Source organism: Coptis chinensis, chromosome 6, assembly GCF_015680905.1.
Source record: "Coptis chinensis isolate HL-2020 chromosome 6, ASM1568090v1, whole genome shotgun sequence".
Lineage (NCBI taxonomy): Eukaryota > Viridiplantae > Streptophyta > Magnoliopsida > Ranunculales > Ranunculaceae > Coptis > Coptis chinensis.
Window position 1 is genome coordinate 33,480,508 of NC_141461.1, and position 19,086 is coordinate 33,499,593.

The 19,086-nt window shown below is 37.2% G+C and overlaps 1 protein-coding gene across 1 annotated transcript in view; it reads right to left on the reverse strand.

The window, feature by feature from the left end:
- The window catches only part of LOC147492651 (uncharacterized), a 32,701-nt gene extending 13,890 nt beyond the window's left edge, over positions 1-18,811 (reverse strand). The window contains exon 1 of the mRNA XM_086567576.1: positions 18,707-18,811. Coding sequence (XP_086423702.1) covers positions 18,707-18,811 — 105 coding nt within the window. The remainder of the gene's footprint in view (positions 1-18,706) is intronic.
- Between the last annotated feature and the right edge of the window lie 275 nt (positions 18,812-19,086).

The window sequence follows — 19,086 nt, forward strand, 5'->3', positions numbered from 1 at the left end:
CATAGTTGAGGATGTTCTCGTTCAAGTAGCCGATTTCTACTATCCAGTGGATTTCATTATGATAGATGATAAGAGCCCAAAACTGTAGTTTTAACCCCTTAACCATCATACTTTTAGACCAATTATGTGAGTAATAATTAAGAGTTAATACTGATTACGTGTTTTTATGCATTTCAGGCTTCAAAGTCCATTATGTGCAGAAATGTGCCACTTTAGCGAGATAAAGGAGCAAAGGTCGGTTACTAAGGAGTTCCATGATTAAAGGCCAAGATTCAAGAAGACAAAGCCTTTCTAAAGCCCGGTCAAAGCTGAAAAGTCAAAGTCCACGCAGGCAGAAATAGTGCACAAAGTCAACAGAACTTCCAAAGACCATATCTTTGGACTCAAACCTCGGAATTGGGCCTACCTTATGTCAAAACGACCGGCTCGGAAAGAAATTTCCAATGGTCCAAGCCTTGACCCAATCAGAGGAGCAGAAGTGGATGAAAAGTCTGTTGAAGCAAACTGCAGCTGAAGAGGCCTTTTTGGACTGAAAGAATTGGGTTTTGGGCCTGATTCTCTGGCCCAAAACATGGCTCCAAGCGCATGCACGATTTTTGGATCTGAATGTATAAAAACCAAAGCTTCACTCTTTGTTAAGGGTAGATAGTTAGACCTAGATTAGAAATTAGATTAGTAGCCTCCATTAATTAGTTTTAGATCTCAGTTTTAGAAATTTCATCCCCTGTTTTTAGATTAAAACTTTAAATCATTGTTCTTTATTAATTAGATAAATAAAATAGTTATTCTTGTCAATTTCGATTTTTGTCATTTACAATTTATTAGATCTAATTTCAATTCTTGTTATCATTCAATTCTTAGTTATTAATTAGATTTCGATTATTGTTTAGTTAAATTTCATAAAGTTAGAATCTTTGTAATGTGTTGTATTCAATTTCAATGAGAAATGATGGTTTGATACATCAAGGCTAAAACCTCCATTAGAGGGGTTGATGAAGCCTTGATGAAAACTTAGTTGTATAGTGTAGAAGCGTTGTAGAGTCTATTCCATTCTAGAAGGTCGTGTTTCGCCATGAGAATGGGTGGACGACCTCACATGCTAGTTATAATTGGTAGAAATGCCATGTTAATTAGGGATTAGAAGAGCGAGCAATTCTTCCGAAGAACGTAAGAATTGGATTACAACAGTCTATTCTATGTGATTAAGTTGGATTCGAGGTGGATTCAATTCCCCTCTAATTCTTTATCTAGATTCAAGAACATTAGTATTTCCATATACTTCATAGTGACATTCAACATAATGCTTTTCATATTGCATCATAGTATAATTCCCCTTCGTAAAGCTCTCATAGACTTAAGACCGATTAGTTAACTAGAAAACATCCCATGCTAGAGAACTAGGAGTGGAACGAACTTCCTACTCCACTATATGTCATAAGATTGAGAGTAGAGAAATCTTTGATAAGGATCATAATAAAAGTTTTAGTTTACTTACGTTTTGAGTTTCATCGTTCATTTCGTAGGTAGACTATTCAATTTTATGTTTATCAAATGGCGCCGCTGCCATCTTAGTTGCACTTTAGCATTGTTTTCATAGTAGAATTAGTCATTTTTAAGTCCCATTAACCCACCCACCCTTATTTGATTCATACTGTGGTTGTCCTTTTCAGCGTTGAAAAAGTTCCGCAAAAATATACACTTAGCGCGACCGCGCCTATAAGGAGCGCGCCTGCGCCCTATAGCCTGGAACACGAGCGCGCCCGCGCCTTCCTTGAGCGCGACCCGCCCTATAGTTACTGGACCACGAGCGCGACCCGCCCTCAGACCGAGCGCGACCCGTGCTAAGTCACTGGAACAAGGAGCGCGACCGCGCCCTATGCGAGCGCACCCCCGCCCTCAGCCAAATTTGCCGGATTTCCACAAGTTTGTTTCGAACTTCGATTTTTCAAGTTTTTCAGTGTTTTAACTTGTTATATACACTGAACACGTGTAAACAAGACACTATTCATAAGCGAAGCAAGGACGCAATCAGGTATTCCTTTCTTCTACACCTCGCATCTCCAGTTAGAGGGTTCTACTAGTATATCAGAATTGTTTGGAGTGTTGCATGTTTAGTTAAGTTCGACTTAGTCTTGCATGAGATTAAGGTCTGGTCGAAGAAAAACAACTAACATAATTACACGGCTACGTCAACAAACAAGTCTATCTAGTTTCCCACCCACTACACCTCTAGCTACTATTTCACACACACCACCTGATATTATGGCTGAAGAAAGAGAGAATCCTCTCTCTGACTTTTATAAAGCCTTGAGCGATAGCCCTAAATCTTGCATCGTTCTAGCAGACCCAGTGGGGGATTTCCGCATCCCCAAATATATTTAATTTGTTACCCGCTTTTTCATGGTTTAGACCATGAAAAACCTTATCAAAGATACGTCGTAGGGATTGAAGAAGTCCTTATAACATTCCACCATCCTACGGTTGGTGCGGAACAAATTAAATTGAGGGTATTCCCTTTCACCTTAGTTGATAAAGGCGGCGCCTTGGTTAAGCGCCCCAAGCTAATTAATTCGTGGACTCGTGGGCCAAACTTGTTCATTTGTTTATGGAACATTTTACCCACCCCTAAAAGACGGATGAAATGCTTTCCAAGATTCACTTTTTTCATTTAATCCTCATGAATCATATTCAGAGGCTTGGAATCGTTTCACCGATATCCTTATAGAGTGTCCACACCATCACCTAGCAAAAGACGCGTTAGTTCGTGCCTTTTTCAAAGGACTTCTACACCACCATAAAGAAGTCCTAGACATAATGAATGGGGGTAGTTTCCTAAGTAAAGGAGCCTCGAGGAGGCATATAAATTTTGGAAGATCAAACTAAGCGTAATAATAATAATGGGGGTAGTGACGATTACTCCGCTCCGCTAGTTCTTCTTCAAATGATTAAGGCTACCAGTATGTTTGAGGTTAAATTAGATCCTGAGCTTAAAACTCTAATTGAATCCCTCACAAAAAAGGTAGAGGCTATTTCTGTATAACAAAAGCCTATCCCCGTCATGAGTGTAAATTCAAATCCATGTAGTTTCTGTTGGAGTCCTGAGCATCCCGACTCCCACTGTCCTATAGCCTATGAACATTCTTGTTCCATTAATAGTGAACCTAACGCCCCTTGGAGAATAAATCCCAACTTCGGTTGGAGAAATAACCAACACGTCACACCTCCAGGGTACAATAATCAATATGTTAGGCCAACGCACAGTTATAACCAAGCTCCACCACAACAAGGACGGGATCAGGGTAATTATAATAATTATAACAACCAAGCGCAACCTCGACAAGGTCAAGCACAAGGTCAATGTAGTTATAATAATTATAATGCTAATAGAGGTATCGTTCCAGTAAATAATAACTATCACAATCCGCCCATAAATAATCAATGCGAGATAGTTCCAGTCACACCACCCGTGACTACTACACCCACACAACCGGATCGTCTTGACACTTTCATACAAGTGAGCCAACAACTTTTCCAAACCATGGCTCAATCTAACCAACACATTCTACAATCCGTTAATAATTTAAACCAACAGTTAGCCCAAGAGAAAGCCCAACCAAAAGGCGTGTTTCCAGGCTAAGCGATACCCAATCCTAGAACAGCAAACACAGCCTTTGAGGTAAACGGTAATACTAGTACGGAAACTACAACCGTAGGTGAGCTAAATGCCATCACCACTCTCCGTTCTGGAAGAGTGGTTGATAACAAAGTAACTATGCCTATAGTTACCCCATCAGTACTCTCTACACCGGATATCGAACTAGATACCGAAATAGAAACTGAAGAACCTACCACTGTAGAGGTACCAGTTAAACCACAACCTAAGAAACAGAAAGCCAAGGTTACACATCAAGTCGAGCCATACGCTAAATATAGAGCGAAAACCGTTCCCCTCGAAATTAGCCATGCTAACGGGGATACTAACTTTGAGGAGATTAGGAACGCGTTTTCAAAAATCTAACGATAAACCTTCCTTTTTCGAAGCTATAAAAAAGCTACCTAACCACGCTTAAGTTTCTTAAGGAGTTGTGCACTACTAGGCGTAAGACCAACATACCTAAAGGCGCCTTTCTAACTGAAGCGGTTCCCAACTTTATCCGAAAATAATGGAATTGTTAAGTACAAGGACCACGGTCGATCCCCATCAGACAATGCACCTTAGGAGATTCTCACCACGGACGATCGCTAGACACGGGGGCTAGTGTTAACTTACTCCCGCTTTTATTTGTATAAACAAATAGGTCTAGAGGAGATGCAACCTACTAAAATGACATTGCAATTAGCTGATCGATCTATTAAGTATCCTAAGGGTGTGGTTGAAAACATGCTGGTTAAAGTCCAAAATTTTTACTACCCAGCCGACTTCGTTATCCTCGACACAGAAGTCACTAACGACTTTGTACCTATCATTTTAGGGCATCCCTTCTTGGCTACTGCCAACGCGCTCATAAACTGCCGCGATGGTTCGATGTCCTTGTCCTTTGGCCATCTTTCTGTTGATGTAAATGTTTTCAAAACGAGGACACGAGATCCCGATTCATCTACAAATGGAGAGGTTAGCATGATCGAGAGCTTAGCTCAAGATTACTTTCAAAACATGTTTCGGAGAAACAGATTAACAAATTCCTTTCCTTCAGAAATTCGACTTTAACAATGACTCCCTAGTAGTAGACTAAATCGAAGAAGAATTCCGCAAGAACTCTTTTGCACCGCTTCTTTACCACTTCACGAGTCCCCTTGCCAACAACCATTCGTCCCTTGATGCTATGACGGAAGATGAATTTTTCAATCTCTATCCCAGTGATCCTTTTGACCCACCTATTGAGGAATGTCTTGCATATATCAAGATTTCTGATGATATGGACTTGAGAGCTCTAGCTGAGAATCATTCACCTTCCCTCACCAATATTCCCCACCCTCCACCTTTTCAAAGGAACCTCGAGTTTGCTTTTCGATCCATTAGTTTTCTCCTGCTTCATGATTTTTAAATCCACCTAGTAAATAAATACTTCCCAAGGATAAACCACTTGACACCTTCATTTTCAGACTTGAGACAGTCCCTAACTACACCATGAATGAGTTTTGTGCTAAACCCACATACTCATTTTTTCCATGCTTTCCCTCTAAAACTTATCCCAATCCACCATATCTTCCACAACCATTCACTTTTCCACACTTATTCACTAGGACACCCTCTCGTTCAAAGATGAAACATAAGGTGCATGCTCGGTTATGTTATAGGTCTATCCGACTACGCTTTCATTCCACTAGGGCTGCGTCAGAGGGAAATCTTGGTGCTTGATTGTGTTTGGATATGTTTTCTGTGATATTTATTTATGGAACGATCCACAACTATTTGGGTTGTTGATATATGATAAACTGCATATTCATACATATGTTTAGATAAGTCTCGGTATCGACTATAAATCCGACTCAATTTTTGTGTTTGGTGCAATTCCTTTCATTTCCATATATTGGTGAATGCACCATTCAGGTAACCGGGCCCTCCCTATGGAGTGTGTGGTTGTAAGTACGGATCCTAAGTCCACGGTTCACATAATTCATGTTTTCCACTCTTGCATGTTTCTTGGTTTTTGAGTCATGTTTTCTATGGTGTGAATTATGTCTTTATCGCTTATTGTTTTCCTTTATATTAAACCTAATTCATAAAAAGTAAAAATTTTAAAGCTATAAAAATAGTAATCTAGCAAGTCTCGAATCGACCTTAAAAGACCCAAGTTTTTGTACAATACCAATTTTCTGAGTATAGGCCAAACAAAAATTTCAAACTTAAAAAGAGTTTTCCAATTTTGTTTGGGGTGCATGATTTTGGTATTCATTTCAAATCTTGTTGCCACCCTAAGCTTTGTCATGTTTACTCCAAAGAGAGTTTGTGTTAGTTAGTACGTAACAGTTTAATTGTGCTTCATATTATCATATCATCTTTACAACATTTTTCATTCTGTAATCGCCAATTTTTGCCACGTTTCTATGGTAAATTCTTTCCTTATCTCTTTACACTTTGAGGACAAAGCGTTCGATTATTTGGGGGTGGGATAGAAACATTTGCAAAAATTAGACACTTTTAGGATGTAAATTATGCACTTTTATTTATAAAATGTTAAGAATTATAAAAATTAGTTAGTTACATAATTTAATTGTGCTATTGAATTGTTTCATGAACCCCCTTCTCCCAAATTGTTTGGGGGTGGTATAGAAACACGATGTAAATGTTAAGCACATATTAGGTTATATATTACGTATTATTTGTCTTAAAAATAATAAAAATAAAAATAAAAAGTTTATGCTATACACTTAGGAATATTGGTATTGTTTCTTTCTCTATGCTCTTAATAATCTAGAAGTCTCACATAGCTTTTGCATTAGAATAGTTTTTAGAAACTTAGGTTAATATGTAGGTAATAATCTTGTATCTATCTATAAATATATTACATGAGTATCTCTGATTGTTTGGCAGTAAGTTTCTGAAATCTAGGCTAGAGTACTTATTCTACAAATCCTGTGAGAATATAGCCTAAAGCCTTATATGAGTGAAACATTTGAGAAATGACACAAGGGAGAAGTATATTCTGAATAGAGAAATCACACGTCCATTTGCTTGACCACTATACCATGTCCTAAGAGAGAATTTAGGCCCTTTCTGGATCGATATAGCTAGAAATTCTGACCTAAATATATTTTCCGCTAGTCGCCCCACTGAGCCTTTCATAAACCACAAATCCTTTACCCTATTACAAAACAAAACAAAATAAATTTTTTTTTTCAACCTACCCAATTTAGATAAGTCTGAGAATAGAATAAGGAAGAAAGAAGAAGAGAAAAACCTATGTAAACAAAAGTTAGTTAATTGCTTCAGAAAATAAAGAAAAGAAGTTTCCATCCAAAGAAAAGAAAAATAAAAATAGAAATAAAATAAAAACTCCAAAAAAATAGAATAAAAAGAGTCAAAAGACAAAGAAAAAAAAAATATGGCTAAGGATGGAAACAAAGTGTAGAAGCAAAAGTAAATAACAAGGTTTTCTCTAGTTATGTAATATGAAGACTCTATTATCTCAGACTTGTCCCTTTTGAATATCCATTTCCTTCCTTCTTAAACCATCTCCTAATCCCCGCAACACCTCATAAGACCTCTAGCTTAATTAGGAATAGGTTAGTGGGATAGTAAGTGGCAAATGTGTTTGATCAACTTCGGCTTCCTTGTGTGTCATTGAGATTGTAAGGTAAAGTATGCCCACGCATTAATCGGAGTAACAAAACTTGAGTGGAAAAATTAGAGTGATTTTTGTCTTGACTTTTATGTGAGAACCTACTTAAGGACATTTATTCCAAAGTTTTAAACGGACACATTATGCATTTCATAGCATTACTCATTGTATATATGTTTATTAAGTAGATGATTGATTATTATGCATATATTAGCTTAAGTTCGACTTGATTACTCTATATGCATTGCTAGTGAGAGGTATAGTTAATTTAGAGCATGAATAAGGAAACAATAGTTTTATTTCTTAGTCGTTGTAGTATAGATGAAGTTTGTGAGTACCTTCACTGGAAAACTCTCACGAGGCTATAACTCGTCCACTAGGGAATTCCTAGTGGTTTAAGGCCTTGTTGCATATGGTCAATGCAATCGCACTCAGCGAAACGAGAGTAGATAGAACTCCATTTTTGGTCACTTATTCTAATTTCTCATCTTTGCTTGAGGACAAGCAAAATGTTGTTTGGGGGTGGGTTGATAAGAGCCCAAAACTGTAGTTTTAACCCCTTAACCATCATACTTTTAGACCAATTATGTGAGTAATAATTAAGAGTTAATACTGATTACGTGTTTTTATGCATTTCAGGCTTCAAAGTCCATTATGTGCAGAAATGTGCCACTTTAGCGAGATAAAGGAGCAAAGGTCGGTTACTAAGGAGTTCCGTGATTAAAGGCCAAGATTCAAGAAGACAAAGCCTTTCTAAAGCCCGGTCAAAGCTGAAAAGTCAAAGTCCACGCAAAATAAAATAGTGCACAAAGTCAACAGAACTTCAAAGACCATAGCTTTGGACTCAGACCTCGGAATTTGACCTACCTTATGTCAAAACGACCGGCTCGGAAAGAGCTTTCCAATGGTCCAAGCCTTGACCCAATCAGAGGAGCAAAAGTGGACAAAAAGTTTGTTGAAGCAAACTGCAGCTGAAGAGGCCTTTTTGGACTGAAAGAATTGGGTTTTGGGCTTGATTCTCTGGCCCAAAACATGGCTCCAAGCCCATGCACGATTTTTTGATCTGAATGTATAAAAACCAAAGCTTCACTCTTTGTTAAGGGTAGATAGTTAGACCTAGATTAGAAATTAGATTAGTAGCCTCCATTAATTAGTTTTAGATCTCAGTTTTAGAATTTCATTCCCTGTTTTAGATTAAAACTTTAAATCATTGTTCTTTATTAATTAGATAAATAAAATAGTTATTCTTGTCAATTTCGATTTTTGTCATTTACAATTTATTAGATCTAATTTCAATTCTTGTTATCATTCAATTCTTAGTTATTAATTAGATTTCGATTATTGTTTAGTTAAATTTCATAAAGTTAGAATCTTTGTAATGTGTTGTATTCAATTTCAATGGGAAATGATGGTTTGATGAATCAAGGCTAAAACCTCCATTAGAGGGGTTGATGAAGCCTTGATGAAAACTTAGTTATATAGTGTAGAAGCGTTGTAGAGTCTATTCCATTCTAGAAGGTCGTGTTTTGCCATGAGAATGGGTGGACGACCTCACATGCTAGTTATAATTGGTAGAAATGCCATGCTAATTAGGGATTAGAACGAGCAATTCTTACCGTAAGAACGTAAGAATTGGATTACAAGAGTCTATTCTATGTGATTAAGTTGGATTCGAGGTGGATTCAATTCCCCTCTAATTCTTTATCTAGATTCAAGAACATTAGTATTTCCATATATTTCGTAGTGACATTCAACATATTGCTTTTCATATTGCATCGTAGTATAATTCCCCTTCGTAAAGCTCTCATAGACTTAAGACCGATTAGTTAACTAGAAAACATCCCATGCTAGAGAACTAGGAGTGGAACGAACTTCCTACTCCACTATATGTCATAAGATTGAGAGTAGAGAAATCTTTGATAAGGATCATAAAAAAAGTTTTGGTTTACTTACATTTTGAGTTTCATCATTCATTTCGTAGGTAGACTATTCAATTTTATGTTTATCAATAGACACCCAGGAGGCCTTTGATAAAATTCCAATTATTCTAGGCCGACCTTTCCTCGCTACCGCAAAAGCTTTGATAAATTGTCACAACGGTGAAATCAAGATCAACTTTGGTAAGATGTCCATGGACATAAATATCTTTCACCTGTTGCATAAGGATTGTGATGACGCTGAAGGTGGAGAGGTGTACTTTCTTGATAGCATGATACAAGAATCCTTCCCATTCGAAGATACAATTGAGAGTGCTTAATCTACAGAAAACTGTGATGAACCTGAGAAACCCACCACAGAGGCGTTGCTAGCCATGGAATCTCTACAGAAAATTCAGGATTTAAGTGAGCAGAATGGAAAATTGACAGAGAGAGTATCATACCTTAAGAAGATGAACTCTACATTTCAGGATGAACAACAGACTTCTACCCAGAAAAATCAGTTACTAGAGAATCAGCTTAAAGAAGTTTTGGAAAAACAATAAAATCTAGAAACTGAAATGAGTCTTCTGAAGCAGAAAGTGGACCATATTGATAAGAAGCATTGCACTAGTGAAGCCTCTTCTACACCATCATTGTCTGAACGAGAGAAGTATGTGAACCAGTCTACCGCCCACCTTGAGCACAGTCAGCTAGACATCCATTATCATCACTGTGGTGGTAAAGGGCACATCAGATACTATTGTCCTGTTAAAAAGAAAGATTTTCGTCAATCTTCTACACAGAGGAACCACAATGCCTATCACACAATCATCAGACCTGAAATAGTTCAAGGTAGAGAAACAACTTCACCAGGAATCTTTTCGGCATATCAAGGAGTATTTTTGACAACCCACAAGGTGATACCTCCTCGTCCTCCAAACATTCGTCAGATTTGGGTAAGAAAATCTGATCTCCTCACTCCAAATTGATAATGCATGATATATAGTCTTAGGGATCTGACTTAAAAAGACCTAACAAAAAAAAAATCTTGGTAAAAGGAAATGTTCTTATTTTTGGGATTAATTTTGATATTCGACATCAATGGTAACATCTTCCCTTTTTCTCATTCATTTCATTTACTTAATTTCAATACATTGAGGACAATACATATGTTAAGTTGGGGGAGGGTGTACTTGAGAAATGAATTTTGAAAATTAGTTTTCAAAAACAAAAATATATTTTTTCTCTTATATCAGTAGCATGAGAAAAATGAATTTTAATGATGAGTCTGGGATATAGATTCTATACTGCTTACTGATAGATAGTTGATATTATTAATTTAATTACCGCTTAGACTATTTATTATGCTCGGACATAGTTCTTGTTGATATAATTCTTTATTAAGGCACCACCATAATACTTGGTCAGTTTTGTGTACTTTTGATAGAAGAGAGATTTAAACCCCTAGTAAACTAGAAGTAGAATTTTTAGACTTGAGCTTTATACCTATTCTTTAGAGAGTTCTTATGAAAAATCCGAGTCTTAGTGACTCAACATCTTTCAGTTCTTTATGTCGTTATAATATAGTCTCATTATTCATTGATTTGGTTAATCACGAAGTGACATCAACTGGGGAGATAGCCATTAGGTCTTGTAGTCTATTCGAAACAGAGTATCATACTAATAAGTCAAGTAGTGAATCCATTTAGCCTTTATCCCACCTAGTAGGACCATCATGTTAAACCCTTTTGAACCTTACAATAAGCCATTTTCTTTCATAAAACCCTTTACCCTTTACCCAACTCCAGACAAGGAGTATAGCCAAAATATTTATTAGCCATACCTATATGTTTCTGAGAATACGAGGGGCACAAAGAGGAAGAAATAGCACAAAAGGAATATTACAAGAAAATACCAGAGAGATACAATGAAGACCATCATTCTGTTCTAAGTGAAAGAAGTTAGTGGAAAACAAGCATATCCAGTACTAATCAAGGATATACCACAAAGTTTTAAAAAAAAAAAAAAAAAAAAAAAGTTGAACAGAATGGATGGAAAAGCTAAGACAAAGGAAGAATTTTCTCTACAATACAGAATTTGAAGAAATCTTTAAAAGATTGAAGGAAAACCCTTAGTGTTTTTAGAAACAACCTTAGAATCTTTTCTACCTTTTCTTCATAAACCAATACCCAAGCCAACTTACAACCTTATCACTACAGTATGGTACAAAGTCTAGAATAAGTGAGAGGATGCTAAAGTGAAGGACCCGACACTTCATATGTGATTGACATTCGTTCTATGAGACTACTTTTATTCAGAAGTCTATTTTTCAAGGTAGTATGTGGGATGATCGTATGCATTATTCTTTTCCCCACATACATGAGGTAAAATAGTAGACCATCTTCTGAGAGATTCTTTTCTGAGAGTATGACCGGTGAGGATTGAAAGTCGAGATTATCTACCTATGGTAAACTAGGGATTCCGTTTCTTGGATAGGAGAGTATAGGAGATTGACTAAGTACACACATAAGCCTTGATTAAGAATTTTGTCAATTTTTACCATCTCCCATCATAATTTACGAGTCTTTGCAGCAATGTAGTTAGCAATGGAGACCGCTTGTTGGAGTAATCACTAAGTTGGTAAGGATTTTCTCTCTCTGAAAAATACTATCATTCTTGAACATGCTATTGATTGATTTTGTGGGTATATCACCTGAAAACCCTCACGAGACTATAACTCGTCCTTTTTTAGGAACTTAAAGGTTTAAAGCCTTGTTGCATATGGTAAATGCAATCACAATGCCTGCGAAAATGAGTTAGGATTTTATTTTTGTTATTAGGATGTGATTTTGATCACTTATCTATTTTTTATCTTATTTGCTAAGAGACTAGCAAAATGCTAGTTGGGAGTTGTGATAAGTGCTCAAAAAGTGCTATTTAACCCTCGATTATGCCTCTTGTTTAGCCATCTTAGTGGACTAATAGTGTTTATAAGTTATGTTTTATGATTCTACAGGTCAAAGAGAGAGTTTTGCAGAATATTAGAGAAAAAGGGGTAAAACGGAGCAATTCGGAGCATTAAAGATCACATGGAAAGCTCGAGGACAATCATTGAGAAGGCCAAGGAATTGGAGCTATTAAAGATGTGACTTGGACTTATTTTAAAGCCTATTTGGAAGCCCAAGGCCAAAAGATTTGTTGTTTGGATCAAAGCCCGCAAAAGAAGATAGAAGGATAGAGCAGAAGAGACAAAATCGGCTAACGCGTCTGGGACGCATGGATCGAGCGTCCAGACGTATTGATCGCGTCTGAGATGCATGAATAGTGTGTCCAGACGCATGGATCGACACTATAGCCAATTTCTTCTCAGTTTTGGAGACGAAGTTGGACTCTGAAAGAAGTCTATTTGTATTAGGAAACAAATGATGGTTTGGAATACTTCTAGAGCTTATTGTAACCTCTATAAATAGAGGACCTGTAATTTGCCAATTCACTTATACTCTTGTGTCCAGAACTTGAGGCAGAGAGAGATTAATAATAAAATATCGGTTTTAAGTAGCTGAGTCTTAATAAATTAGTCTTTCTAGTCTTATGTTCTTCGACTCTTCTTCTTCTCGTTCTTCGTGTTCTTCCTTCTTTATGGAAGTCTAATCTTCTCCTTCAAGGGAGAAGATGAAGCCGGTGCTTAAGGTTTAATGATTCTTCTGGTTCATGGTGTTCTTCAATCATGTTAGTTCTTTATGTTCTTAGTTATTAGTTCCATTGCCCAGACCAGGGGATGGAAGTATAGATTAAGGTTTTTATTTATTGCAATCGAATATCATGCTAGTTTAGGGTTGTATTTATTGCAATTGAATATTTGTTAGTAACATGTTTTTATTTATTACAATTGAATATAATGCTAGAATAGGGTTTTATTTATTGTAATTGAATATTATACTATTATTCTCTACTTTTCTTCTAGTTGTGTATTGTTTTAGAATAAGGGAAGTATTCCTTGTGTTTGCCTTAGATGGTGATTCATTGAATAGCTGCCCAAGCTCACACAAAAAGAAAGAAGATACTAGTAACATGAACATAGGAATAACCTTAAGTAGAGTTATTTGTTAACGATGTTTTGTCCAAGAGGGCATCGACACTCGCTCGATTGCCTAATTGTAGTTTACTTGTGAGAACAACCATGAAGCAAAAAGTTATTGAATCAAAAGTATTGGTGTATTCTAATCTCTTGAATTCCCTCTCTTATAAATTCTCAATAGTTTAGTTTAGTTTAGTTTAGTTTAGCATTAGAATCTCTAAAATCTATAATAATAGTTTTTAATCCCTCAAACTCCCTTTCCAGTCCTGTCCTTCATATAAACATACACTTAAAAGTGGAACGATACCCTACTCATTATTTACTTATTGATGGATAATTAGGTTTTGATACGCTTCTGTTTTGTTCAACGACCATCATCTATCTACATCATCCATATACCATCTCATCTACAAACACAAAAAGAAGGCTTGTCACCAGGCTGTATCAAAATTAATGGCGCGCAATTTTTACTTAACAAATAACCGCTCTGGTTTCATTTGAATTAGTGGTTGGAATATTTTGAACCCCGGTCTAACCTGATCCGGTCCAAAAACAAGTTCTCAAAATGACCGTGTTTGACTTTGACCCAAATCGAGTCAGTTGGACAAAATCAGTTTAATCAAATTTCACCTATCATAGTCATACTGTAAATACAAATTTCAAAATTTTGGTGCAAAAGAGGAAACCAAAGCAACTGCAAAATTTCCCTAAATTTGGAAACAAAAAATCGCACTCTATCTTAATTAACTGTTAACAAATTAGGGTAAGTAGAATACTTTAGTCATCTCTCAATTAACTGTTAACAAATTGTTTTTCATCTCTCTAAATTGATGAATTTTTTGTTTCTCTACCTTAGATTTTGCTTGCATTGATTCTGCTTCGATTTTTCTTGATGTGATTTTTTCTTTGATTTTGCTTGCATTGTTAGTTATTGATGTGAATTTAATATATCGATACTGTTTCTTTTGGTTGTGCTTGATTTTCTTCTCCTATGTGATTGTTTATGGCCGGTGGCCTATGCGATTGCTTCTATAGGGATTTTCTAGGTGTTTTAGATAATTGGTGTGGTAGAAGTTTGATTCTTATGATACCTTTTCATTCTTGTGCTACTGATTTGTTTTATTTTCATGTATTCGTCAGTTTAGTGATGTTTAGTTGGTGACGGAGTCTAACCAGCTAGATTCGGTTTATAGCGCTCATTGTCGCCTTATTGATGACTAAATATTGGTTATCATTTTTGATTGCTTTTCCCCTTGCAGGGTTTAGTTCGTTCTTCTCGACGAAGGAAGAAGCCGATTACTCCGCTTGCGCCCCATTGCAAAGCAATTTTCTAGTAATTGTTGTTGAAGAAGAATAGGTAAAAGGAAAAGAGCACGTGCAATTTTGCAGGGGGGAGATGACGTCATCGCCCCAGGTGCATTGAGGTTCAAGGAGCCTCGTAAGGTAGATAAATCTCGTAAAGCATCCACTGCTAAATCTCGTAAACCATCCACTGCTAAATCTCAGAAAGTTTCTGCTTCTTCAAAATCTCGAAAATCATGTGAAGAGTCACAGGTAAAATCACTTTTAAACTTATTTTTTTAACTTTAAAGATCTTGTTGCATATCTAATAATTTTCTATAAATTTCAGAAAAGCCAACTTGGAATGCCATGTTCTGGAATTGTATATAAGAGTTTGTTTGTTTTTTTTATTATAGTTTTTTTACATTTAAACTAGTTTCTTCAAAAATAATTGGAATTTTTCGAAACAAGTCAACATGTTATATGTATTTGTGAAATGTTAGTAGTTCATGCACAAGTAGTTGGCTCCAATCCAAATGTCAGAGTAAAGCTAAAAGTAACTTCTCCCCATAATAGTTTTTTTTTTGGTTGGAAAGCGAGGTTTTTATAGAGGTCCCTTACCCCTTTTCATAAATAAAATAATAGCTTGTTACATTCTCTTACATATTGTTTGCCACTTGCATCATCATACGTTATTTTCTTTACATCTTCTGAAAATGAACTAGGTACTAACTCTATATAGCTAACAGTAGGTTTGTTACTAGCTAAACATCAACTACTTTATTTGTTTCCCTAAAACACATGGATGATACTAAATAACTCAAAAGCTTCCTTCATCCTTCTAATGCCTCTGATCATTTTCTCTGCTTGCCATGGATGCTTTTTGTCCTTTGTGAGAAAGGTTAGGACATTCTATGAATCTGTTTGTACTCTTATCTTCTTAATGCCGTGTCTTATATCCATCCTTATCCCGTACTCAGCAACTTGTATCACAGTGTTCACACTGAGGACGACCACGTCCTTGTCCACCAAAGTGACTAGTTCCATGACCCATGCCATTAACAACCATTGCGACATTTTCTTGTGAATTTGTGGAGATAAATGAAGAAGACGCTGTTATATTATATGTAGTTAGGGGTAAGGGATCATTCGCTTTCTCGCAGGAGCTAAGAAGTCTAAAAAAGTAGGTAGTTCATCCGTTCAAGTAACAACTTCATATCTATCCATTCCCGAACTCAAGTCCATAGCTCAGGGAAGTGGATCAACCTTAAAACCAGCAGCAAAGGCAGATGTAGGCAGGCATTCAGGAGGTCTGTAGCTCAGTAAAGGGATTATTAAATCCTTTGCTTATCAGAATCCAACATCCACTTCCACTAATCTGTATGAATCAAGGGATCAATAAAAAAATAATAGTCCATGGAGAAAGAGAAAATCAATGCAATAAGTTGCGCACTTAAGGAAAGATCGATAGACCAACCCACAAAATAGTTATTTGTTCATGATTCCATCCTGATCTATGTTCCCTTGGAAGCAAATCCATTACTCTCACTTAGGGCAGTCACGGGTAATAAAAATAGAGTCAGTCAGGGAATCATCCTTATTCTTGGTCGATAGTCTTTCTAATCTTTAGAATCCCTACGGAGTTGGGTTAGGGCAAAGGTTTGAATTAGGCTAGGCTAGAGAAAGGCAAGGGTTAAGATAGGGTTCCAGATAAATGAATAATATAATATATACTAGGCAGTGAGAAGAAAGCAAAGTAAATGCATTCCTGGTTGCCTTAAAAGAGGGGCGCTATCGAGTACGGTTTTGTTTTCCATCGATTAGAGATGGGCTGTCTAGCTCAAAGGAGATAGGCTCGAGCGGAGATCTTTCTTTAAATTATAGAATAGTCCAGGTAGGGCTTCATCTCTCAACAATTACAAGTGAAGGAGAGAAATGGTGTAAATACGAGATAACTCTAGCTGTAGGGGTGGGCAACTATGAAGAGTTTGTTTGAAAACCCCTGCCATGCCGTGAAGGTGTACTATCCTATTGGTCAAATCAATGTGTTTTCGAAGCATAAGCCTTTTTTTTAAACCAAATTCGAATAGAGAATTCCGATTATTTCTTGGATAGCCCGGTGTTTATGGCCTGGAAGGTGTTTCATGCGGGAAAACAGGCCCATTTGACGGCCAAAAACAAGCAAAAAACATGGTGTTTCATCACAAACATTCCTCAAATTGAGATGCCCCATATGAAAGGAATTTTACTTTAAGCCATTTTTACGGGGGGAGATGAAAGTTGCATGATTGACAAATTTTCATTTATTAAAGGAATTTGAGTCACAACCAAAAATCCCGGGGGTTGATGAAAGTTGCACTATTTCGATGTCTCTTATGATATGACATTTTGACTGAGAAAACGGAAAAAGTCCTATTGGAATAGACGTAGCTCACGAGGAAGAGGCTGTTGCAAACAAGTAGGAGCCCCATTTCGTCTCAGGTCAAGATCGAGTCTAGTTATATTGATTCAAAGCGAGCACTATTGATTAGTTTAAGGCAGAATCAGAAGGTGAGCTAGCAGTCTTCAAGTGCCCTCGGGAAGAAGAAGAAGGGGCTAATAGGAAGGGAATGGGCTCAATATCTCACTATTTAGGAAACCTCAAGATCTCAGTCTAGTGTAAGTAAACTTACCTCTGCTTAAAGGACATAATAATCCGATCTGACATAATATACCTAAATTTGAATTCCCCTTTATTATTCATATACGAGGCTATAAGCACCAGAGCAAGCACCAATAGCAGTTGATCGGGAAGTATATCCGGATGGATCTTCTGTTAGGTTCTTCTTAGTAGCAGTTGACAACTCTTTCTTCTTTTACTTCACTCTGCAATCTCTTCTTTCGATCCAGCAGTGGAGATAGAGACAGAGTTGGATGCATATAACTATATATAACTAGCACGCTACCTCTCCTTCTCTGCGGACATGTACTATCCCCTGCATGGTTCAATCCACAGAATATGGGATCATCTCCGCTAGCCCTGCTCCCCCGATGCCTTCTTGTTGGTTGTCTAGGCCGCTAGTGGTCGAATGCTTGCTTGGCTTTCGAAGGCTCCTGAGTGTAAGGTGACTCTTGTAACTAATCTTTGTAAGGTCGTCACCCCCGGCGCGTGTATCATAAAGACCTCGTGCCGACGCCTTTGTAGTGATCTTTTTTTCGTTCGCATTTGTTGTGTTTTATGGTTCTGTTCTTGAAGGCTCAGATAGAGTGCCTCTTGCCGATTTTGATAGGGGAAGTTGTCTACTAGTAGTTCCACCAATAGCTTCAAGGTTACTAGAGAGAGAATCGGGGCGTGCAGAGGAGAAATCTTAGTTTAATGAGACGTATGGTTGGAATAATATTCTAAGAATGGAAACGGATACCGTTGATGGAGAATAAGCGGCTGTTAGACCTACTTTAAGTTTAAGCGAGACTGACTCTAATAAGAAGGCTTCTGACGAGTGGTAGGCATCCTCTCATAGCTTGATCAAATGGTATGAACAAAAACGCCATTTAACGCCTTTTGGGCCCTTTAGCTGTGTGTTACATTACTGGGGTATATCAATGCGCATTCGGCAGTAATGAAGTAGGCCTTCTTATTAGGTCTCATTCCATACCGTCACCAGTCGTGTCATGGAGGAGCACTTCTTCTTTCTTGTATGTGGTATAGTCCGCATCTTTAGTTGCTTGTTCTGTGTGTGATGGCCCCTGTTTCGGCTTTTACCCGAGACATTCTTGTAAACCTTACTGACTTGGGGTAAGGGATCATTCGCAATAATTTGGCTCCGAATGGGGGCTTAAGTATCATTAAGGCCCAAGAGGAATTGGAAAACACGCTCTTTTTCATGCATGTCCTTGATACTTTTGGCCGCGCCACAAGTGCACTTAGTTACGGTGGCATAACTGTTTAACTCATCCTAAAAGGATTTAAGAGAGTTGTAATAAGAGGCTAATGGCTGTTGATCTTGGTGAAGGTTGTAAATACCTTACTTCAATTGATAAATTCTAGGATTGTTACTCTGAGAAAAATGCTCTTCAAGATCGAGCCATACCTCTTGAGAAGTTTATGCATAGATGATGCTAGATATAAGTGTTTTATCAATGGAGTTGAGAATCCATGATAATACCATGTCATTGCATCTTTCCCATGCCTGAATTTCAGTTGCACCTGCAGAAGGTTTAGATAGACTTCCATCAACAAATCCAAGTTTGTTTTTGGCATTCAAAGCCATCTTCATAGATCTTCTCCATGTTGGGTAATTTTCACCATTTATTGGAGTGGAAACTAGGATTGATCCAGGATGATCAGAAGAATGGAGAAAGTAGGGTGATGAAAAATCATTTACAGGATTCTTTGTGACGATGCCTGGATTTGAACCAGTTCATGTTGTTGGACCATTTGCCATAGTATTGACGTTAAATGGATTGCAACAGATTTAAGTGCTCTTGAATGGAGGTCTTTGTGGCTTTATGGAAATTGGTAGGGGCCTCCGACAAGGACACCCAC